General features: G+C 38.1%; 1 protein-coding gene across 2 annotated transcripts in view; it reads left to right on the forward strand.

Annotated features, from left to right (window-relative positions):
* LOC116313280 (MAM domain-containing glycosylphosphatidylinositol anchor protein 1) overlaps positions 1-25231 on the forward strand; it is a 182135-nt gene that overhangs the window by 41503 nt on the left and 115401 nt on the right. For both annotated transcript variants that reach the window (XM_039612052.1, XM_039612061.1), the window contains exon 3: positions 12477-12616. In XM_039612052.1, coding sequence (XP_039467986.1) covers positions 12477-12616 — 140 coding nt within the window. The remainder of the gene's footprint in view (positions 1-12476; positions 12617-25231) is intronic.

The following is a 25231-nucleotide window of genomic DNA, read 5'->3' on the forward strand; positions in this document are numbered from 1 at the left end:
GAGCCAAGCATTCATTTAACCTTATCCAGTAATGACTTCATGAATTTCTTCACAAATAAAATTTGAACCATTAGCACTTATAGGGTACTGCAAAATTTTGTAGTGTTGTCTACCTAGCAGTGTTCTTGGTGACTATGGTCCCAGCTCCACCACCATTCTAATAATCATCCTCATCCAATGAGGCAGCTTCTTGCATGGGAAACCAGACCGAGGCTGGTTATTTTATGTGTCATTTCTGAACGATTGCACAGTTGTCACTTTCTCACCAAGCTTGTTGCTGATGTTGCAGGTCTGCTATCTTGTGTCTAATGTCCTGGGACAGCTGTTTGGTCTTACCCATGGTAGGTGAGGGGCTTGAATGGAAGAGATTCATTCCATGGAAAGTTGTGCTTTATACACATAATGAGTTGAGATCAGGCATATTTGTAATAGACTGACTGATTGTTTGATTGTAATGCACACACAGATGATCTGTGGGAGCTGGAGTTCTGATTGTGGGGATTAAATGCTTATTTCACACAGTAGCATGCAAATTAATTTTTAACTTTTATGTAATGTGTTTTTATGGATTTTTGGTTGATATTCTGTCTTTCTTCATTAAAATGAAACTATAGAAATTATAGACTGTTCACGTCTTTGAAAGTGAGCAAACTTACATGTTCAGCAGAGGATCAAATAATTAAATATTTCCCCCGCTATAGAAGCAAAAAATATTTGTTTTGTTTTTTTCAAAATATTATTTTCATAGTAAAAGAAATTAATAAACTTCATAATTTACCTGAAACCGCAGTAAGTTACAGGATCTTATGTAATTGAACAACTGAAAAGAGCTGTTGCACACCCACGTTTACCTGACACCTTACTAAAGTAGGTGCAGCAGATTTATATAACAAAATAAATGTCAGTTACTTGCATCATTTTCCAGTATCTCTATAAATTCAGTAGATATGAGGGTATTGACCCCCTTCTCTTTGGCTGGAGGGTGATTTGGTGGTGGGTTTTTTTTGGTGTTACACCCCTGCCCTCTTTGTGTCTTCACTCACAGTGACGACCTTCCACACAAAATAAGATGTTAGCGTGTTAATGCTGTGACCTTGTTGTGCATGCATGAAATGAACAAGCTTGTAAATGGACATACAAGAGACTGACCAGCTAGTCACCAGTCATGACCAGAATGCTGGAAATTATTTTATTTTATTAAATTTTTTAAGTTGATAAAAAAAAACCATCCACAGCTCTCTTTTTCCTTCCTTCATGTCTCTTGTACATGAAAAAATTATGTCTCTCTTTACTGCCGCTGAATCCAGCCTTTATCATGAGTCAATGCTTCATTAAATCCTAATGGCAGCTCAAAAAGGCCTGCGTTAAATGAAGTGTGACAGATTAATGAAGTATTATTTATCAATGAGTAAAACAGCACCAGTGAGACTAATATCAATATCTAAAGTCTAGCTGTTTTGACAAGCAGGAAGTTAGACTCTAGATGTAAGATAATTGCTGCCCTTCTTGCTTTTTCTCCCTGTCTTTCACTCGCTGCGGTGTCATCATTTAGTCTGTATCTCTACCTGCTCTTAATGCTTTCTCCTTTTCACCTTTTCCTAGTCTCGCTCTATACATGATTTACACATCACGGTTGTTAGAACCTTTCAATCTCTGCCTTTCTTCATCTGTGTGTCTGTATTGAAGTCTGTCTCAGCATTTCTTTGCTCTTTGTCATTCTGTCTTCCCACTTCTGTAAATTTAAATTTTCCAATTTCAGTCACTTTATTGGCATGACCGTTAAAACCGATGGAAACCATAATATCTAGCTTGTTCTTGTGGTACTTCTGAGGATCCCCCACTCCTCCACCACACATACACACACACGTACACTCGTGGCTTTCTCTTTACCTCCAGCTTTGACTCTGACCTTTCATTCGAGCGCTTCTTCTTCTCTCCTCTTTATCGAAATCCTTTCTTAGTGCCTCCCTCCTTCTCACCACTTCACCTGGACTGATCACTATGCACTGTTGGATGCTCTGCCGCAGTTTCCTTGGAAATATACACACATGTGTACACGGACACACACACCTACACACGCATGCACATCTTGTCTTTTGTTCACATCAAGTGTTTTTCTTGTGCTCTTAGTCTGTGTGTAAATGTGCATATGTGTGTGTGTTTATGTATGCCATCAAAGGGAGCTGAAGAGTTATGGGTGAATAGAATAAGGTCAGGTTGACTGTCAGGCAGGCAGATGACGTGAGGCACATGCCTTGTCTTCACTACTTCTGTCTTTGCTCCTGAATACAGTGCTTTTATCCTCTGCTCTCAATTTCCCTTTAATTTCATTATCTTTCGCTTTCTCTTTTTCTGTTATATCTCTTCCTTATCTTGACTGTCCTGCTCCAGAAAGCTACATTGACTAACCATATGTTACACCCAAGGTGCTTTTTGTGGCATATGCTGTAACAACACAGAAAGAACCAACACACACACGCAATGAAGGCAAAACCTTTGGTGCAATTTCTAAACCTCACCAGCTGTTACTATCGTTTCTCTTGTTTTATCTTGCTCTTTTTAATGCTCTTGTTGTGGGCTATTTTCTTGTCTTAACAGATGTCATGTTGCTTTGAAGCACCCATAGGTTGGTGGAAATGATGATGTAGGAAGTGTGAAATGTAAATCTTAAAAAATCATTTGCACATAAAACAGACATTACTTGATTTTTTTTTTCATTTTTAACATTTTTGACATTTTTTTTTAACATTTTTGATAATATTTCAGTTGCTACTAAGTACTACTAGTAGTTGCTACTACTGTGGACTGGTACACAACATTATACACATCACTCTGCATTGAATCAGACAGATAGCTGCAACTCCCTGAGCCTGGTTCTGCTAGTGGTTTCTTCTTGTTAAAAGGGAGTTTTTCCTTCCCACTATCGCCATGTGCTTCCTCATAGAGGATCATCTGATTGTTGGGGTTTCCTCAGTAATATTGTAGGGTCTTTAACTTACAGTATAAAGCACCTTGATGCAAATTTTGTGTTGATTTAGTGCATTTGGTGCGTGTCAATGTGGATATCTGCTAAAAAGGCCCTAAAAGGTGGGCTTATAGTTTAAAGAGAGAAATCCATGTGTCTGTAAGACAGGTCTGCTGATTTGAGACATTGAGATAACATTACCCATTCAACATCACAAGGTGTTTCGCAGTTAATATTCCCAGTGACAGCATTTAAGAAGTCTCACATCATTCTTTATTAATGTCAGAACATCCAAACTTGGAACATTATGCTTCTGATCATGGTGACTTTGCACTTAATGAATTTAAGGAATCTACACAAAGCAATGATGTGCTCCTGTATCCCTAGCAAGATGTTTAGTGTTGTTTTTAGTAGCACTAAGCTTGACTTAGAGCAAAGTGCATGTGTGTCGTTGTGTACACGTGCATGGATTTGTGGATTACTACGTCTGAGCAACACTTGACACTCTAATCAAGGTATCAATATATGCTGTTGTGACTTAACTGCACACACTGATGTTTTGTTGAGTTTCAAATTAAAGCTGATTGAATATCTTGTTTACTTCACTTCAGTTTAATTTGCATTACCCACTCCAACATCCAGCGACGCAATTTTATTTGTCAATTTATGTGTTTAAAATAAATAAATAAATACTTCAGTTATATTCACGCTTGCATTTTTGTGCATTTTTAAGTGTAGAGTGTTGATTAAAAGTTATGCAAGTGTATTAAGGTGAAATGCAATTTATATTACTTACCTTAAGGTGCAAATACAATGATCAGGTGGCTTTATAAATCTATAATCAATATCTAATTGATATATAATTATTAACACATGTTTTAAATTGTACTTATTAATATTACTGCTAGCTGGCATTAAATACACTGTCAATATTCTCTTTAGTATGTCAGTATCAACACAGCGAATATTAGATTCAGCCATCTTTGTAAATGGAGCTTGCACAAAGAGAATGCCAGTCACACATTTCTCTTTTGTTTCTCTTCTCTGTCCTCCCAGCTTTTTCCATACTCTTCTCTGTCCATCTGTGCCAAAGATCTAAGCAGTGTGCATCTTTTTGTTGGAACTCTCCCTCTCCCTCTCTTGTTCTTTATCTTTTCATCCTGGGATAGCTCAAGTGCAGCAAATACACTCCTTTGAGGAGTACGAGTCATGTTTGACCACGTTCTACAAACCCCCAATCACTTCACATAACTCCAGTCCTCCACCAGTGTCAATTCTGACTCCCCTCACTTCTTACATGTCGTTCTATGAACTTTTTTTTCTTCAAAACAACAAAGCATCATATATGTGTGTGTGTATACACATGTGGCCTGCATTAAAGACACTATGCTGTGTTTAGAATTAATCGGATTTCTATTTTTGTTTTTGTTTGTTGTTTCTACTTATAGCAGCCAAAAAGTGGACGAATAATATTTTTGCACGTGAGGGTGAGGTGTGTATAAAAGAGAAGAAAAGGCAAAATTCATTGACTGATGTTAATGCTCAGTTACGTGTAGAAAAGCTGAATGGACAAGTTAAAGAGCTCACGGATTCTTATTTTCCCTTTCCTCTACATTTTCATGTTCTGTGCCTTTTAATAATAGATATTACACACGATGGCAAAGGGAAGAGTCACTTTTCTTGGATATAAAACCGGCAGTGTTTCCAGGAAACGGCTGTCCCCTTTCCTACCCATCTGTTTTCCATTACAGGTGTTTTTTTTTTCTTGTTTCTCCACCTTTTCTCCACTCCAATCTTCCCTCTGCTCTCCAGTGATCCACCTTTATTGGCTTGTGCTGTCATCTGACATTTGTTGATCGCACAATCCCTTTGTCCTCTTGCAGTAGTTGTGGTGGAAAACACAGAGTCATTCACTGACAAACACAGGTACACATGCATTAGGTAGCACAGCATGTATCGCACACCATGAGACACTAAATCAGACATTATTTCAATGTTTTTGTTCAGTGTTCAGTGCATTTGTTTTGGCTATCATACTGGCCGTCAGATACATTGTAGCTTTAACATGTTTATAAAAACATAAAGATTTACTTAAAAAATAGGAGTGCTCGGATTATCATGTCAATATGCCATATTTGCCCATACAGATTCATTATAACCTGCAATTACAACAACTATGACAGATAAAAACATATATAAAACAGCCAAGCATCCACTAAAGATATAAGCTATTTGAACCGTCCACACACAAACACACAGGCTGTACAGTGATTCAGAAAGAGAGAGATGCATACAAATATATGGAGACATGATCACAGACATTTATTTAAGTGTTGGTAAACACACAAATATAAATTATGAGTTAAACGGAGTGAATTTAGAGATTAAATACGTTATATAATAAGCTTCTTTTGGAAAGAATGTCCCTTTTCCTTGTTTTTTTTTGTTACTGTGTTACTAGGATATATATTAGGTTTCCCTTTATGCACTGATTCTTGAATGTGTGCGCCACTACATGTGTGAGAGCTCACAGATTGCAAGCATTTGTAAGGTTGCATTCTCTTTTTGTTTACATTTTACACAAATTCCTAACATTTTTTGAGAAATTGGTTTGTAGATGTCTCCAAAACCAGCATCAAAATAAAATCACAAGGCATTTAAATAAAAAAAACAAACAAAAAACCCTAAAACAAATAAAAGAATTTGCTAGCTAGTGTTTATTCAAGAACAGTCTACACTTGAAAGCCTGCCACTGAATTCAGTATCTATGGAATCCACATTTGTATGTTTAAGGGAGGCTCATTGCATCTATTTACTGTTACAGAGTAAGATACAGTTAAAAGGAAAAAAATCTACTTGTTCTTTTGTGTGTGTGTGTTTGTGTGAGTGTGTAAGCAGGGAAACAGCCATTTATAGTTGATTGAAAGAATGAAAAGGTTAGTGAAGGTTAGTCCTTTCATTTATAACTGCCATTTAATGGTCAGGTCAAAAGTTAAATCAATGTCCCTGATGCGTTTTGATATCTAGAGCTCCAATCGAGCCAAAATGAAAAGGATGGGGTCATGACATCAACCATTTGATCTTCCTCCATCCTGTCTGCACAGAAAAATCCTGATAAAATACTGAGGCAATGTGAGTCACACAGACTTTTGGCCATAAGGTTGTTTTTTCTGTGTGTGGAAGACTGTGTGTGTGTGATTAGTGCTTCTGTGGGTCAAATGAACACTTCCCTCAATTGCAGTTAATCAATAAATTCTGTGACTTTTCTCTCAGGCACCCACTCTCTTATCTCCTTCTGCTCATCAACCTCTCCTTTCCTTTCCTTTCCTTTCCTTTCCTTTCCTTTCCTTATTTTCAAATCCTATGTTGTGATAGCAGAGGAAAGGCCAAAGCATTGAATGGTCTCTTGTGAATGAAGTGAATTGAGTCAGGGCTCATCTGTATGCATGAGAGGCTCCCATAAAGTAACTACGCATATCAATCATGCTCGGCGTGGCTTCGTGTTCGACAGGATTCATCACCTTCCTTGGGATTCCTCTGGCAAGATACAGTATAATGTACATGAAAACACACACAGACACTTACACATGCATGTATGCACACTCACATTTCACCAGAGCGGGCACACTCAGTCACTCTTTCAACCACAATCACACACATGCTGCTCAGCACTCTGTCAAGCTGTCAGTGCAGTTTGACACCAGCTCTCCTGTCTCATCATTAGTTTTGGTGAGATATGTCCTGTCCCCTCAACAAAAACAAACATGGCAGGCAGTGACAAATCAATTAATCAGACAGGGCATTTGCCGATAGTTATATTTCACTTACAACTAATGTGCATTGAACGTCTCAGAAAAGTTTCCAATAATGCATGGACAACACCTTCAATCGGTTTCCGCCAGAACAGTTTTGATCGATGAATCATCAGACTCGGATAGTTTACTGTCAAAGCGCCAGCTCTCCATGACTGATGATCTCTTTCCGTACTAACTGAATTGATGCATCTCCTTGTGGGACATGGTTCCATTATTTGTGTGAATAACTTTTTCACTTTTTTTTAATGATTGCTGCTTTGTTTAGTCTAATAATTCCTGTACTTTTCTGCCGCCTTTAAGGATCACATGGTCCCTGATCTTTTTGTTTTGTTATTAGATAGGTATAGTAATTTGTTGGGTCAAATGACAGGGGTCATGTGTCAATGACATGTGATATCAACAGATATCACGTCTATCATTCATGTCTGATTGTCTAGATGAATTCGCAAATGTACGTAACAGAGAGACAGTCTTGCTTCTTCATGCTTTGTTGATCAGAAAACATGAACGACTGTGTGATGGTCCTTGTTTTTGTTATGTGAAATGTATATTCAGTGAATGGACATTTTATAGGGTATATCAAACTGTAATAGTTGTCATCCAGATGTAGGATTGTGGAAAATTATAGGCAGGTAAAATTATGTTTACCTTACATGATTGTTGGGTTAGTTAGTTGTAGTTGGGTTTTTATCCTTGTTAGTGTGTAACTAGAGGGGACGTGTATCTGTAGTCAAGCAGCCTGAGCCCTCTTGCTTTATTTTCATCATTTCTTGGTTTTGTTTTTGTCTGTATTGGCCTAGGAGTCTCCCTCAAACCAGCCTCTCTTCCCCTCAGTCCTTCTCTCCTCTGGCTTTCACCTGCTTTGGTCTGCAGTTTACGGTTATGATTATCAGATGCTTTTTTTCCTGTTTGTTCTGTATCTTCCTAAGTTTCCTTTCCGCTTGATTTTTTTTTTTTTTAGTTTTAAATATATAGTTATAGTAATTTGTCTCTTAGTCCCTGCTTTCCATTTCCAGTCTTATTCATTCAGACTCTCTGCCTACCTGTTTTCTAAATCTATGCAATGTTATTTTTCCCCACACTTGAATCCTTCTCCATTTCCTTTTATGCTTTCCTTCCTTCTGTAAGTTTCTGTTTTTTCTGTCTTCCTCCTCTTGCCTGTTTTATTTTCTTCCTTCTTTTTTTTTTGCTCACCCTCTCTGCATCTCTCTCCTCCTCCTCCTCTTTCGCAGCCTCCCTTTCTTTAGTCGATCAGACAGTTGAAGCAGCCAAGCTGCCGGAGGCTAGAGCAGACAGAGGAGCCGCTCTGTCCGACCTCCCTCCCTCTCCAGAGAGGCAAACTAATGCAGACACGCCAATAAGCTGTAAGGAGACAATTATTCACCATTTATATCAGCCCGACATCTTTTCAAGATAGTGCAGCACACATCTGGAACCCGGCTCTGTTACCCCACATAGTAATTTTTAGGTTTTTATCCTTTTATGGGTTACATTTTAATTGATTGATCAGGAGAGATTCACGCCGGGATGTTAAAGCTTAAAGGTTACAGCATGCTTGTTACTGGAGAAACCACTTTACTGAACAGTAATCTAACAGCGAAAATGTTAGAAATAGCAGATAAATTAGACATGATCTCCCTTCCCATTGAAACTACTATTAGTGTGCCCTTCAGCAAGGCATTTAACCCTCAACTGCTCCACGTGATCTGGTTGCTCTCCTGCATAAAGCCTGCAATTATACTGAGCAGCTCCCTTGTGTAAATGTGGTTAGGTGTATGAACTAGAGACAGCTTGGGTGCTGAAAAGACCTGTGTTTGTTAAACCATTTAAATGAATTTCAACATAACCAAGAAAAACTGAGCACTGCATTTAAATCTGGCTTACATTTCAAACTTTTTAATATGTTTAAAAAGTGTTTTTTTGTTCTTTTAGCACAAAGTCAGGAGAAGTTAGAGAAGAAATGGTTTTGGTATGATTTTTTTTTTCAATACAATAATGAAAAGACTGAAGCAGTAAATGATTGACTGCTTTTTTGATGAGCTCCTCAAGCGCAAAGTTTCATTTACAATCACAAACACACAAACACACATTCCTTTGGTGCACACAGCCAGCATGCACTTACCGTAATACGTACACGAAATGAGTAACTGCGCTCATACCACAAATGCTCTTGTTTCCTCTTTTCTTTTCTAAAATATAAATCTTCAGAAAATAAGAACAAAATGATGATAGCCAAACAACAAGATTCACAGGATTACTTTTTGTGCTCACAGGGCACAGAGGCCTGGTCACTGACAGTACCGATGTGGTTTAGAAAGCTACAGCCAAAAGCCAATATCACAGATTTTATTAACCACGTCTTTGCAACTGGGAGTCAGTTTGACCTACAGTCTTCTATTTCATCCCTTTTACTTCTTTTTGGGGGGGATTAAAAAAAATATCCCATGAATGAAAATATCATTCAAAAGATACAAATATAAGCAGAAAGTTACACTCGCTGTGCTGTCACACCTTAAGCTATTAGCATGAGCGGCAACATAGAGAGACAGATTTTAAACCTTCTTTTATTTTGAACTTGATTTCTGGCTGCGGATCACGCCAGCTGTTGTTATGTCTGATCGAGTTGAAGTTTAAGGTGAACAGGCCGCCCACTTTCTTCCTGTCCGTTCAATGATAACAGTCGTACAGCACAGTGAAGATTTGTTCTCCCTTTGAATCGATGCTAATCACATCATTGTGCTGCCCCGTCCCCCATGTTTCTCTCTGGGGTTTCACACTCCTCTCTGGCCTTTTCCTCCTCACCCGCTGATTCTCTCGCTCTGTCTCCATTTCTTCCCTCCCCCCTCCTGTCTTACCTCATCATAAGGGAGGTGAAGCCATCTGAGTCTATTTGCACGCGAGCCAGCCTCCACATGGGTCAGTGCTGTGCAGATATTGTCACCGCAAAGAGTTCCCATCATGCATCTGTCATCCGTTATTGCTTCAGAGTATGCCACAAACTGCTTTCTACTCCATGTTTTATTGGGATGTGGGAATTTGTTGATCATTATAACTGGACAGAAAATCTTGTTTTCATTTTTTGTTATGAATACTGTACGCATAGATTTTTTTTGGGGGGGGGGGGGGATCAATAATGAACCAGCCTTAGTAAGCTGTTGATATTTTCTACAACAAAAATATTCAAACCCTCTTCATAAAAAAGTTTGCTTCTGTTTATTGAGATTTGCAGACTTTCAGTTATACATAACTCTCTTAAAGTCTCACCATCCTTACATCCACAAACATGAATCAATTTTATGGGAATTCCACGTGAAAGACCAATACAAAGTGGTGTACACGTCAGAAGTGGAACGAAAATCATACATGATTCCAAACATTTTTTACAAATAAATAACTGCAAAGTGGGGTGTGCGTAATTATTCAGCCCCCTTTGGTCTGAGTGCAGTCAGTTGCCCATAGACATTGCCTGATGAGAGCCAATGACTAAATAGAGTGCACCTGTGTGTAATCTAATGTCAGTACAAATACAGCTGCTCTGTGACGGCCTCAGAGGTTGTCTAAGAGAATATTGGGAGCAACAACACCATGAAGTCCAAAGAACACACCAGAGAGATCAGGGATAAAGTTTTTGAGAAATTTAAAGCAGGCTTAAGCCACAAAAAGATTTCCCAAGCCTTGAACATCCCACGGAGCACTGTTCAAGCCATCATTCAGAAATGGAAGGAGTATGGCACAACTGGAAACCTACCAAGACAAGGCCGTCCACCTAAACTCACAGGCCGAACAAGGAGAGCGCTGATCAGAAATGCAGCCAAGAGGCCCATGGTGACTCTGGACGAGCTGCAGAGATCTACAGCTCAGGTGGGGGAATCTGTCCATAGGACAACTATTAGTCGTGCACTGCACAAAGTTGGCCTTTATGGAAGAGTGGCAAGAAGAAAGCCATTGTTAACAGAAAACCATAAGAAGTCCCGTTTGCAGTTTGCCACAAGCCATGTGGGGACACAGCAAACATGTGGAAGAAGGTGCTCTGGTCAGATGAGACCAAAATGGAACTTTTGGCCAAAATGCAAAAACGCTATGTGTGGCGGAAAACTAACACTGCACATCACTCTGAACACACCATCCCTACTGTCAAATATGGTGGTGGCAGCATCATGCTCTGGGGGTGCTTTTCTTCAGCAGGGACAGGGAAGCTGGTCAGAGTTGATGGGAAGATGGATGGAGCCAAATACAGGGCAATCTTGGAAGAAAACCTCTTGGAGTCTGCAAAAGACTTGAGACTGGGGCGGACGTTCACCTTCCAGCAGGACAACGACCCTGAACATAAAGCCAGGGCAACAATGGAATGGTTTAAAACAAAACCTATCCATGTGTTAGAATGGCCCAGTCAAAGTCCAGATCTAAATCCAATCGAGAATCTGTGGCAAGATCTGAAAACTGCTGTTCACAAACGCTGTCCATCTAATCTGACTGAGCTGGAGCTGTTTTGCAAAGAAGAATGGGCAAGGATTTCAGTCTCTAGATGTGCAAAGCTGGTAGAGACATACCCTAAAAGACTGGCAGCTGTAATTGCAGCAAAAGGTGGTTCTACAAAGTACTGACTCAGGGGGCTGAATAATTACGCACACCCCACTTTGCAGTTATTTTTTTGTAAAAAATGTTTGGAATCATGTATGATTTTCGTTCCACTTCTCACGTGTACACCACTTTGTATTGGTCTTTCACGTGGAATTCCAATAACATTGATTCATGTTTGTGGCTGTAATGTGACAAAATGTGGAAAAGTTCAAGGCGGCCGAATACTTTTGCAAGCCACTGTAGATTTACTGGTATGCTTGAGATCATTGACATAGTTTTGATCAAGCTTTAGCTGTTTGACAGCTGGCCTCACATCACAGCTTAGAATACTTTGGTATACAGAGGAGTTCATGGTTCAGACAGTGATTGCAAGTCTAAATCATCACCTCCACCCCTACCGATATGCTGTTTTTTGGTTTTCACTAAATGTGGTGCTGTGCATTATGGCCAAATGTTTCCACTTTGGTCTTGTTTGTCTAAGGGAAATTTGTCCAGGAGTTTTATGGTTTGCTCAGATACAGCTTTGCAAACCTAAGTTGTGCTGTCATGTTCTTTTTAGAGAAAAGAGGCTTCTTCTTGGCAACCCTTCTAAACAAGCCATACAAGTGCATTTGACTTTTTCCACATGATAGTATAATGCAGACTGACACAGGTTACAACTAACAACTTTATTAAACCTATCTTGTAATGTCTAACATATAAAACTTCCATTACCACACAACTTAATCTGTTAAAGACAAAAACATTGTTCCAGAGTAAAGATTCAACCTTTTGAACTTCTAAAGGTGACCAACGTTTCAGTTTCCCAATAAATGTCTGCATTCCCTCAGACACTGATCCACATGACACTGCTGCATTTTTGTAAATTTTTGTCAGATCATGCAGATAAAGGAGTAATGTGATATATTTATTTATCTGAGTCATCAATACTAGCACTAGTGTTACACATACACCCACAAGACTATGACCTTTTATTCTGCTGCAGAAATGTTACTAAATATGTAATGTGGTTTTCTCTTCCTTTGTGTTTGTCTGTGTGTATATGTGTGTGCCTGCATGACTACATGCTTGGTTGTGGTGTATGTGTGTGTGTGTGTCCATGCCTTCTTTCACAGCTCCTGCCAACGCCCAGATTGTGCACTCGGGCGCAGCATGTAACGTCAAAGATGATAACATGAGTGAGAGGATCTACACCATCAAAGAAGGAGACACACTAGTGCTTCAGTGTATTGTTAAAGGACATCCACGACCCCAGGTAAGCTCCAAGACCACTCACCGGGCATTTATTAAAATGTGCATTTATACATGCAATATATGTTCTTGGTGATCCACTGTGACCTTCACTGAGCGAGCAGGTACGTTCCACCTCTCTTGCTCAATGATACCTTGACAGCAATGTCTCTTGTCATTCTAAAACATAGTTTTAGCAACCATATGGGCTACTCTCATTTAGTCTGGTAAATGTTTTGATTTAAACTTTTCCTGTGTTTGATATATTATCTATTAAAATGCATTTATGTAGTTTATTAAAACTGGCATTTAAAAAAATCTAATACATAAAATTCCTGTATTTTATGTATGAAATGGATCAAACTAAAGCTGATAAGACCATACCATATTTATGAAAGTAGCACCCATGTGTCCTTTGGTTAGTCAGAGTCTATCACTGATTGCAGTAGTATAATCAAAGAGCATTGATCAGCCGACTGTCATCAAGAATTTCCACATTTTCAGATCTTTCCTGTCTTGCTGGATTCTCAGTGTTCAAACTCTAGTTTTTCTGTCTTTATTTGCTATTTTCCCAAGACAAATATAAGAAAGCCTAAGGTCATGTGAAGATGATGATGTTGTTATAATGCATGAACACCTCCTCAAAGCTGGTAAAATTCAGCTTTGTTTACATGTAGGGACTATTTTCACTGCAGCACTTTCAGGCAAAACATGCTGGTGACTGAAAACACTTCAGGCAACATGGACACATTTTATGATTACCATCAGTTGCCCTGTACACGGTAGCATAAATAGTATGAATCACCAGTTAGTCATTACTTATGTTTATCGTGTCATTCTTTTGTTTGTGTTTAGTCACATAATCTCTTAATTTACTCTGTTTACACTGGAATTAACTAAAGCCATACTTTCCTTTGTTCACTCTGTGAAACATTTAAGCCAACTCCAAACTTGTTACATACACACTTTAGCACCATTTTAGTATCATTTTTATCTCATTTGAATGAGCAACTGATGACCGTGTTTCCACCTGCGCATTTCACAATAAATATTACTCTTCCTACAGTATTGTTCAAAATGTAATTAAACCTATAGAGAAGGATTACCTAATGGCTCTTCACTGAAATTGTGCTGAAGCTCAAGGTAACGGTCACATTTGTCATTTTACAAGAAATAACATGTAAAGTGAGGTGGTTTTCTGAGCCATCTGAGCTACAATGCCACTGGTGTTCTGGTTTTACAGGGAGTTTAGTACATGAACTCCGTTTTACCTGCAAAAGGATGTATTTTAACCAAAACAGTTACCATTTCTTAAACCAATCCAGTGTAACCATCCAAAGTACTCAGAATACGTTACTCTCATTGAGTAATATAAAGGAATACGTTACAAAATACATTTTGGGCCATGTACTCTGTAATCTGAAACAAGTAGTTTTTTGTGCCTTATCCTAAATAAGGAAACATTGAAAACAAAAAGGCAAAAAAAGAACATCAGATGTTAATAGTTCAGACAGGACTGGAATCCCAGCTTGCTGGGCAAAAGCCTAACGATTAGCTTATGCCTCTGCCCACCCACTTTTGAGTCCAAAGGAACCTAGAGCGTGGCCTTTTCTCATTATTTCTGTAAATACACGTATATATCTTCGTCTGTATGTGACAAAGAAGGAGAAAGAGATTCAGTACATATAATTTAGCCCTTTAAAATGGTTTTGATGAGTAGGGGCAGCTTTATATAAAGAATCTGCTTTCTGACTTAATATAATCAGTTAAGTTCTACAGAACGATTAAAATGGAAAAATCTGTACTCTGTACTTAAACTGTTTCAGTTTATTTAAAATACCTGCCTTTGGCGAGGCTAACTGTCCAGCTACAGTAATGGATCTTTTGTAAATGACAAACTTTATTATTGTTATATTATAGTTATGTTGTACTATAAAAATAAAGTTCTCAAAACTAGCACAAGAATGATCACATGCACTGTGACTATAAATAAGTAATGGGTATATATTAAGCTGCATTAGAAAGAAGTAAGGATGAAAGCATTGTGCATGCTAGGCTTTGCGTGCATTAGCAATTTGTATACTTGAAAGGAGGATTGCTTTAATCTTTTATAAAGACATATTTTAAATACACACTATGTACATATAAGCAGTCCTTAAAATATATGACCATACTAACACCAAAATATACGCATTAACAAATAGTGAAAAATACTTTCCAAACAGCACACACATAAAAGTTGAGCAGGAGGTGCAGTCCACCCTCGACCCATCTGGCTCCCTGGGTTGAACCCCAGTGAAACATTTTGCATCAGGATCTCTCTGTGAGCATACATCTGTGTGAGCGTACATAGCTAGATGAAATGAAATGAACTGAGGTGACTGTGGAGGGGTTGTGTGTGTTGTGTGTACTTGTGTGCAAGTGTGTGAGGTGAGAAAAGCAGTGTTCCTCACGGGTGCATGTCCACTGGCATCACATCAGCATGAATAAAACAGTGCCTGTGTCTAAGCCTTGTTTTCTTCTATTTGTGTGTATGTGTAACTCGACGATGGATGTGTATGAGAGTGTGTGTTTGAAAAAAAAAACAACGAAAAAGGGCTTGATTGCATGACTCTGCAGATGCAAAACAATCATTTGTACAAAAGGCGCAGAATCTAATTACATACCAAACTGTTGACCTTACCTGCCCATACTAAGAGTGGCTGTCTTTCCTCTCCTATTTGTTTCCTCCAATTCTCTCCGTCTCTGTGACTCGCTTGCTCTTGGATACAAGCATAGACACACACACATACAGACGTACACTTTAAATTTACAGGCCGCGTTCCCAGGAACAAATGCAACTTTTAATAAAACTTTTATTTTCAGCAACACTGGAATAATCATTACACAAAACATACTCTGCATAACACATACTACACAAGTTCATTCCCCTAGAGCAGTTCAAAGATGTAGGAAATTGCGTCAGTGATTGCTTGTTCTCTTGGTCGGAGGTGGAACTGTATTTTGAATAATGATCACTTTGGTCACATTGTCAGAATGTAAAATATATATGGTGTATGCACAGACAAGACGTACAGTGCCTCTGGCAAAGAGACATCGGTTGAGTTAGTGCATGTGCTGCCGTCAGTGAGGAAACGTGTATGTAGACACAAACTAACAAACAGAGGCAGTTAGAGATGGAAAAGACAAATAAAGAACTAGCAAAGAGTTGCAGCTCAGAAAACATTTGGTTTTCTCTGTCCTTGCACCAGAAATTGAATGAGAAGTAATATATCTTTATTATATCATTCACATTCAAAGTTGAAGAGGAAATATATATGTAAATTGCTTGACAATTTTATAGATATTTCAAATAAAGTAAAGATATGATTATTTAGTCGATCAAATTTGAAGAAAATAAGTTAATTACTATGGCCACATTTGCTCATTTAGACATCATTGTGAGTATTATTATAAACACCCACTTCTGATTTAAAACCATCTAAGCCAAAGGTCCAAGCACTTCTAAACTTTTAGGTGTTTTTGTTAGTGTTAGATTCCATGATGTCAAATGGCACCTGGACCCGTTGGATTTGCTACTGAGCTACTCCAAGTGTAGAACAGTCAGTCACCTTGGATTAAAGAGCAACATCCTTATATTTTTCTAAAACCACTCTTTACAACATGAAATTTCCCCTTGTGGGACTAATAAAGGTATATCAATTCAACATATTTTAGAAATGTTACAGAAGAAGCTGAAAGCCAACAACTGTCAGACTTGTATATAGGGTCATAGCCATGTTGTGTGAAATGAAGAGTTAAGGATGTGGAACAGGCTGATGGACCAGACCTGTTTAGCTAGAGCTATTTGAAATTATTAACTCTACCAAAGGTTATGGGTTTTACCCAGCTTTACCCAGCTTTGTAATGCAATTTGCTAATGTAATAAAAATAACAATTCAAATAAACAATAAGCTGCAATGTAGATTGAAACCACATGCAAAATGCACTACAAAGAGAGGCGAAGACAGAGCTAAGATACAAACACAGAAAGAGAACATAATGGGTCAGTGTGGGGTCAATAACAAGGAATTATGGTGGCACTGGAGAAGTCAGATCCTTTCTTAGTTACATTGTGCTATAGCTGTGTTGGTTTCTGCCTTAATTATTCATTGTGCAAGTGCAGGATACAACCCTCAGAGATCTGGCTGAAAACGACATAATATTATTACAGTTTCTGCACATTTGTGGGCAGCACCTTCCTGATTTGATTCCTAGCTTCCACCACATCCCAGAAGTACCATTTAAGTACAGTAAACTTAGAGACCAGACTGTAATGATATGAGCTGCGAAATACTGAGCGTTGCCATTATAAGATGTTTACAGTGGACAGAGTCAGCAACAATACTTTTATGGACTGCAACATTCAAATTATGCTCTATTTGTACTAAGGGGCTCAAATATGCCCCAAACCATTACCCCACCATCAGGACTTATGCACACTAGTATTTATGCCAAATTCGGATCCTTTCATTTCACTGTCTTTCTGTCTTTAGGTGACATGAGTGGCACCTGGTGTGTTCATCTGATGCTGTGGTTCATTAGGGGCCCTCTAAGCTCGTTCTTTTAACCGGTTATTTGTTTTACTGTTGCCTTTCCATCAGCTTGACCGAATGTGGTGATTTTTCTCTGAACTCTGCCATCAATAAAGCGTTTTCACCATGAGCCACTGCTCATTTTTTCCTGTTTTGAACCATTCTCTGGAAACTTTAGAGATGGTTGTGTGTAAAAATCCCAGTAGATCGGCACTTTGGAAAAATCCTCAGTCAGCCATACCATCTACAACCGTACCACATTTTGTTTTTTATGCAGATTTGATCATTTTTCAGTTGTGCATACATGCTGCAAATTTTTTCATTCATCACATCCAAAATAATGTTCTTTTGGATTCTGATCTGGTGATTGGAGAGGGAATTTGAAGGCCATGTTATTGAGTGATTGCATAAATAAAGGTTGTAGCATAAACCTGTTACTTAGAAACAGGTGTGCTAGTGTTTTGTTATTGTTTTATGCTACCTTCATTAAGGGAGCATGAGACACATCAAATCCAAAAACCAGAAAAGGATTTTTACTGTTACAGTGGATGTAAACAGAGTGCTGACCTCTGTCCGAGTGTGCTCTGCTTGAATAGCACACTGTAGCATTCTGCATTGTGTCCCATTGGGGTTACAGAGTTTCCACTGATCTCTATTGGCTGTATTGATAACTTGATCCTTGTCACCCCAGCTTCTCCTCCATCCATCCTTACTTCTCATGCAGTCTCTTCCTTACACATATTGAATCTCCACTTCTGGCAACACACAAAGTTGTGGTTTCAGGTATTTTTTTTCTGGTACATTACATTTTATACATTAGTCATAGTGAGTAGACTAAAAATGAAAGCTCACAAAGCCGTTTTTGTCTGTTTGCTCTAACATGTTGCACTTTGGTAAACGTACACAATAGAAATCCAACCTATAAAGCTCAGGGATTCTTTGGATGAAACGTCTCTAATATTCATCTAACTTATGATGTTTTTAGCCACAAAAAGATAATATTACTACTTTAAAATCATGTTCTTGCGACCTGTAATAGAAAAACACAAGTTAATGCAAGTTTATGTACAATTGTCTATACACATAGTTTGCTTATAAACATAAGTCTTCTTTGTAATTTGTTTAACTATTATCTGACATATATATGAACTGTCTTTATCAGTATATAGGAATTTGGGGTGTGAAACAGACACTTTGTATGATCCTTAGGAGAGAAGAAGCAGGTTCGGAATCATAGTTCTTTGTTCTGTGAAAGTAAAACTACTTTCACTCCAGACAGACAGCAGATATTCTATGTATGTGATAAGCCAAGCTTTATAGGCAGGGGGTTTCTTTTTCCTTTGTTGCCACATACCCACAACAAAAGAAAAGAAACCCTTCTGGACCCCTTTGGACCCTTCATAAAGGTTGAATAAAGAATATAGGAAGACACTTGGAGTCTTACAGTCTGTAATTTAACTCAGATTTCTACCACAGTCCCTCCACCAATTTCATGCAATGTTCTGGGGATTTTGCTTTTTCTTTTCTCAACCTCTACCTTTACATGTATACACATAAAAAAGTGGGGAATAGTGCTCTCTCTTCATTACTATACTTTTCATATTTGCACTTTGAAGGGCAGAGAGATCCCAGAACAGAGCGATAGAGCCTGATATATATTTTTGCAGAAATAACAGTCTTCTTATTGTATTAGCTCTGCCTGAAATTCTTTTTATATGAAAGCTATATGATACACTGTGCAGGACATGTGAAAACATGTGGCGAAAGATTATTAAAAGAAGACTGATCCGTATTTTCAAAACTAAGAAATGTCTAAATAAAGTGTGGTCAAAACCTTTTAAAACAGTTTATGTGGTGTTATCTTTCTTAGCAATCTTATAAACCTACCAATGTGTTTATGAAAAAGAAAATGAATATATGTATAGGTAATGCTTTATGTTGTATATGCACGACTTGATAACAAAGTAAAAGTGCCACTTTGCAAGTAGCTCATAGTGTAATACATAGAAATATTACAGAAATAATCTTATTTCTTTTCTGTTGGATCATTTCTGTTTGTTTTCCATAGGAGTAGAACTGTTTTCATCTTATTTTGGAACTGGTCGCTTTATTCTGTTGAATGTTCACCTCATGAAGAAGAAAAAGAGATATGACAGCTACTGCAGTGAACTGCGTCCTTCCCCCCCTCCCCATCCTAACTGGGAAGTTTGTATTGGCCTCTAGGTGTTGGCAGACAGGCAAGATGTTCCAAGTGTTCTGGCAGCTTTGTTATTATTTATGGCTGTACTCTATTCTAACACGAATGTCCTCATAATGCTCTCTGTTTTCACCCTTCAGAGAAACAATAGACTTACAAATTTATGCTGACAACATTTTAATGCATTTATTGATAAACACACCCACTCCATAGCAGACCACACTGACTCTTTAAAAACATTAGGGCTTTATATTTTATTAATCACGAGTTGTTTGATACCAGTTCAGAGTGTTCTGCCTGTCTCTGGTTTCTGGCTTTGTGAGGGAGCTACTTGTCCCACATTTTGATGAGTCGATTTAAGATCACAGGAATATGATGTATGAGTTCTGATTGGCAGTGGCTTTTCCTACATTTTCAGTCTACATGTATTACCAGTAAAGACTTTTATACTGTGTATTATTTTTTAATGCAAGGACCATTTTATTCACAAAAACTTTAATCTGTGCCTTCTCACAGATGATTCACTTTCTCCGCTTTTTCTCTCTCACTTCAGCTTGCTCAGAAGAAGGAGGATCCAATTTAGCCATGTGAGGCCAGCCCAATAAATAGCTTCTTTACTGAAAATGAGACTGATTGAGGATTTATCCAATCCTTTATCAAGACTGATTGTTTACTTTTGCCTGAGCTAGATTGGATTGAAATGGGAGCTCTCACCCTGATCCATACAGAGGAGAGAAAAATCTAATCATTTCTTTCTCTGTCTATGTCTTTCTTTGTCTATGTCTGTTTTCCTCTTTTTGTTGCTGCCTTCTCCTTCATATTGTCTCAGTCTCTGCTCTCTCCTTTTTATCACTCACTACAAGTCATTTCTTCCCTTTACTCTTCTTTCGTCCTTGTCTTATCCTTCTCTCTTCCACGCTTATTTTTTCTCCATCCTGTCCCTGCCTATAACTCCTTAAATTCCCCATTCCACACTGCCTCTTTTTCTGTTCATTTTAAGCTCTCGCTCCCATTTCTATTGTCTCTATACTTCAGACCAACTGCAACAAAGCATATATCAAGTCAAAAACAGTTTAGCTCACGGACCATCTTGCTTTGGGAAAAGTCAAACTGTATGCATATTGTGTTCACGGGAAACAAAACAGCTGGCCCATACTCACCTCTTTGTTTTGTTTCATGGCAAAAATGACCTTAGACAATTTTAAAAGAATGAGTTTTTCAAGACAAGGTGACACATTTCCTTTCTGCTACACTGTCCTTCTGCCACCCTCATTGGTTATACCCACAAATATTGTAAGACTCTTTAAAGAAAGAAGGAAAAAGAAATCAAAGTATCTACACAAGAAAAAAAAATCAGTGTTAGAGGTCACCTACAAGGTGCTCGTAGCATCACTCAAGTTAACTCCTGAGACAGCGGGGCTTTTAGTTAACAAAGCACTGTAGTCTCACTCACAAAGCTTTTCTTGTTACACACACATAGAGCTCGCACACACACTCTCACAGCTTCTTCAAAAACACAATAGGAGAGTAAATGGTTTTTCTGAAAGTGATTCCTACCTCCTTATTATTTATTCATGGGTCTTCTGGTCATTGCAACCTTGAGACTTGCATGGGTGTGTGCGTGCGTGATGAATTCTATACGAGGAAAAGGTAGAGAGAGAATTATAGATGAGAAAAGTGGAGAGGCAGAGAAAAAAGAAGTGGGAAAGAGGAAGGAATGGAGGGAGGAAGATGAGGGCTGCGGTCTGGAATATGGTTTTGGATTTCTGTCCTTGAGGGGTGAGTGGAATGCGATCGATAGTGAGGCTGAAAGCAAAGCTGATCAGGTGGCAGCACGAGGCTGCACAGGCACTCAGCAAGAACACGACCTAGACACAAACAAGGTCACTGCTTGACCCCTAAGTGGATGGAGAGGAAGAATGAAGAGGAAGATGAGAGCAAGAAAAGACAAGAAAGATGGAGAGAAGAAGAAGTGCGAAAAAGACAGGTTAGGGGAAGAAGAAGAAGAAGAAATGGACTTGGAACTAAAAACAATCAACTCTCTCCTTTTTTTTATTGCAGTAAAAAATACAAGGGTATGATGAAGGGACATGAAAATTTTAAGGACTTGATGAAGGAGATAAAACACGATCGTTATTAACTTGAAGCATCAAAAAATTGCATAAAAAATTGGTAACGTGTAAAAAATCTCTGCATGACAAAGCCAGCAAAAAAGACAAGCAATCTTTGACTTACTTTCATGATCTCTTTGAAGCCATAAGAAAAAAATATGTTTCAGCATACACACCACCCAGGTAGTTTCACTTTTAGACATGTGGTTGAATACACAAAAACATGTCTGTCATCAAGATTATGAATGTGAATACCAACTGAAAACCGAGAACAAACGAAAGACATCAAGAGCAGAGATAAGAAAACAAACTCTAACAAGATAGATGAATCGCAATGATAAGTGCTGCACGGTGCAGAGGACATGCTGACCACTAATAAAAGAGAACGAGAATCAAGACATGAGGATGAGGTGGGAAATTGTGCTTATTATGTTTACGCTTGTAGACGGGACTACTTGAGCGTATTCCAAACTCAACAACAGATGACAATAAATCACAAGATGAGGCAAAACATCTGCTTCAGATCTTGTATTTCACATGCTCCATAAAAAGGCATTGGTTGCGATCCATTTTGTATTTTGGAAGGTCATTCTGTTGTTATGCTGTCTACAGGCTTAAGTATTTAGAAGTTTTCACATCCACAAAATTAAATGTATGCCTCATTTATTTTAAACAAGTACAATTAGATTTTTTTTTAACAACTGCCATTTTTCATGGTAGTTCCACTCAAGTTGTCTGTGAACATGCTTTCAATTGTGTTCACAAACTTTTTTAAGCATTTAAAATTTACGTTTGGCTGGGCCAATAAAGCATAGTCTAATTTTGTCCTAACGAGACTGTAGCACGGTGAACTATTATCATATAACTATTATTATTTAAAGTTTATTGATTTATTAAAACTAATGCTTTCAGAGTTATTTGAATCCAGTTTAGCAATCTTCAAGGCTCTCATACCTTTTATTTCCATCTTTTTGGCGGGTTCGTCTTGCTTGCTTTGGGATGTTGGAATGAGAAAACTCCCTTTTTTAAAATTAATTTGCAAAACATGCTTCCATGTTTATGTCGTATTATTACTAAATAAAGAACAGTGTGAAACTGTCCAGTTTCATCAGCTTATATTCGATTGACTTATTGTTTGTTAAAGAATCAATTTTGAAGCACTACTGTTAGTTTATAGACGAGCAGATGCTTTGAGGCCAAGTTCACTTTTAGATCTGCTGTTATGAGCTATTCAGACTTCTTTGATTTGAAACTAAACAACAAACAAGCGAATTCAACAACCCAAGGCCTTCTCCAACTTTCTGTTTTTAAATCAATGCCTAGAATTTAATTGATACTATATCTGAACAAAGGATTCATATGTGGGCTATTGTACCTACATTGTAATTTTCTTCTTTTGCCTTGCTTCTTATACATTTATGGTATTTGTGTGTTACATTGCCTTTTGGCTTCATGAAGATGTGTTTGAATAGATTAGGATATATCTACTTGGCTAATCAAGTCTTTCACATAGGGATGCCTCTTTAAAGTGTAGCTTTTGTGTCATGTCTACATATCACTTCACTCTTGTTCAGCCAGACAGCTTTTCTGTGAGTGCAAGGATCACTGTCCTTGACTGCTTGAGACATTGAGAGAGAACACAAACACCGCATCAAATTAGATCTCAAAACAAAATACTTGTGCTGGTGATGTTCCTGGGTGAAGACCTCTGTATTGGAGTCTTCCATACCTTTTCTGTATGTTTGAGTGTCTCTGGAGTGTCTGCTGCCGTGGTAACACACACTGTGCTTTGTAGATGAAACCCTCTCTGAGACTAAAAATAATAAAGTTAAGGTCTAAACGTCTGTTCTTACAAACTAAAATGAAACCACAGAAAAAAAGCAAAGTCTGTATTGACTAGAGACTAGACAATGAGAGACAGGTATGTGTGCTTGTTTGATGATGTATGTTTTATTTAAAAGTTATAAAGTAATATTACATTTTAAGATTGTTTTATTCTAGTCTTTTTCAGGCACTTTTAGAACAGAAGCAGTTTGCTGTGGCATTTGGAACATCATTATGAATGCTGTGGCTTTCATGCATCCAGTGATTTCCTGATTAAGATGTTTGCATGCGTGGGATAAGGGTCTTGTTTCGCAGCAAAGGTGTTGCATTTGTTTCCCACTTAAACGATTTGAGCTCTTTGTGGGGAAAAATTTAAGATAGCTTTGTTGAAAGCTAGAGCCGCAGAGCTTTTTCAGTCTGAGCACAAGTCAAAACCGTGGATGTTCGGACTTTATTGGTTGATCCGTGCTTTAATTGATATCGTAGGGCAAAGTAATCCATAAGATTCTTTTTCTTCCCTTGTGTGTAAGCCTTCTTCAGTTTCTCATTTCTCAGCAGCCTGACATCATCTGATCAGGACATACTCAAAAAAAAAAAGATGGCTATGCTCAAATTTCCCCATCCTATGCCGTGCTTGTAATAATTAGCCATTACTCATTACGGCTAACACATCCAACATGAGCAGAGTGTGTTAGGTAGCAGCTGACACTGCAGCTGACGGCTGTTGACACTTTGGAGAGAGCTCTGTATATCTGCTGATGCGGTCTGCCCCTGTTTGTTTTCTTCTGACTTAAACTATCTGATGGTCAAGCAAATGTTGAGCAAACTATTGAGACACTTCCAGAAATGTAAATAGTGCATTTCTTTTTACTTGCCCTCAAGAAGGCACATTAACTGAATATTCATAAATCACACGTTTTGAAACTAAGAAAGTGCTGATGTTAAGTGTTTTAACATCTGTATGCTATGCAGGCAAATGTAAATGACTTTGTTAACCACATGCATTTATTTTTATTATTTTCAAGATTATGCCTTTTTTTGTAAATGCTGATGATTCTTCTGATTCCTGTAATGTTATCACAGCCTTAGTTTCATATTACAGAGGCAAAAAGAGTGATAAAGACATCCATATTGTATGACAAGGTTAGAGAGAAGGATGATGTGTTCAATATCAATGAGTCAGTTTTATTGAACTTTTTTTCTGTGATCTGTGCACAGAGGGATGGCTGATGTTCCACACAAACAGAGTCATTTTTTGTGTTTTTTTAATGGAGTGATACACGGAGAAAACCGGGAACCACTCTAAACAAATATGTTTATTCTATTTAGGGGTAAAAGGAAAGAAAAAGGCCTTAAGCTCGTCATCACACAGTAAAAGAGTTAATGGAATGATAAGCAGTAGACCAGATTGTGATGCACATAGGCAAACTCCGTTCTTTAACTTATATTTATTATTTGCCATTGGTGCTAACTCTTTTAGAAACCCACGTATTCCAATTTTCTTGCAAATACTCTCCATCCACCTCTGCTCTGCTGTGACAGATAATTAAAAGAGATATTTCTATGCAGTAGATGTTTTGACTTATGCTGCATGTCATCCACACCTTGTCACTTTTAGTTATTCAATAAAGCCATTGTTCGTAAACCAGAGCTGGGATAATTACTTCAGTGTTTATCAGTTCAAGCTGCTGCTGTCAACCTGGACTATGCATTTTTTCATCATAATTTTACTGATATTCTATTTACTTTCACCCTTTCTTTCCCACACTTCCCCTCAGATGTTGCATCTTCCGTGCTTGTGCGTGCATTCATGTATGCCTTAGTGCCTGTGTGTGTGAGTGTGGGTCTGCATCCGTGCCAAGTAGTATTCCCCGATAACAGGATTACCATCTTAAGCCCATTCACGGTAAGTGAGCCAGTTGGACGGATAAAGC

Source organism: Oreochromis aureus, linkage group 1 (assembly GCF_013358895.1).
Source record: "Oreochromis aureus strain Israel breed Guangdong linkage group 1, ZZ_aureus, whole genome shotgun sequence".
Lineage (NCBI taxonomy): Eukaryota > Metazoa > Chordata > Actinopteri > Cichliformes > Cichlidae > Oreochromis > Oreochromis aureus.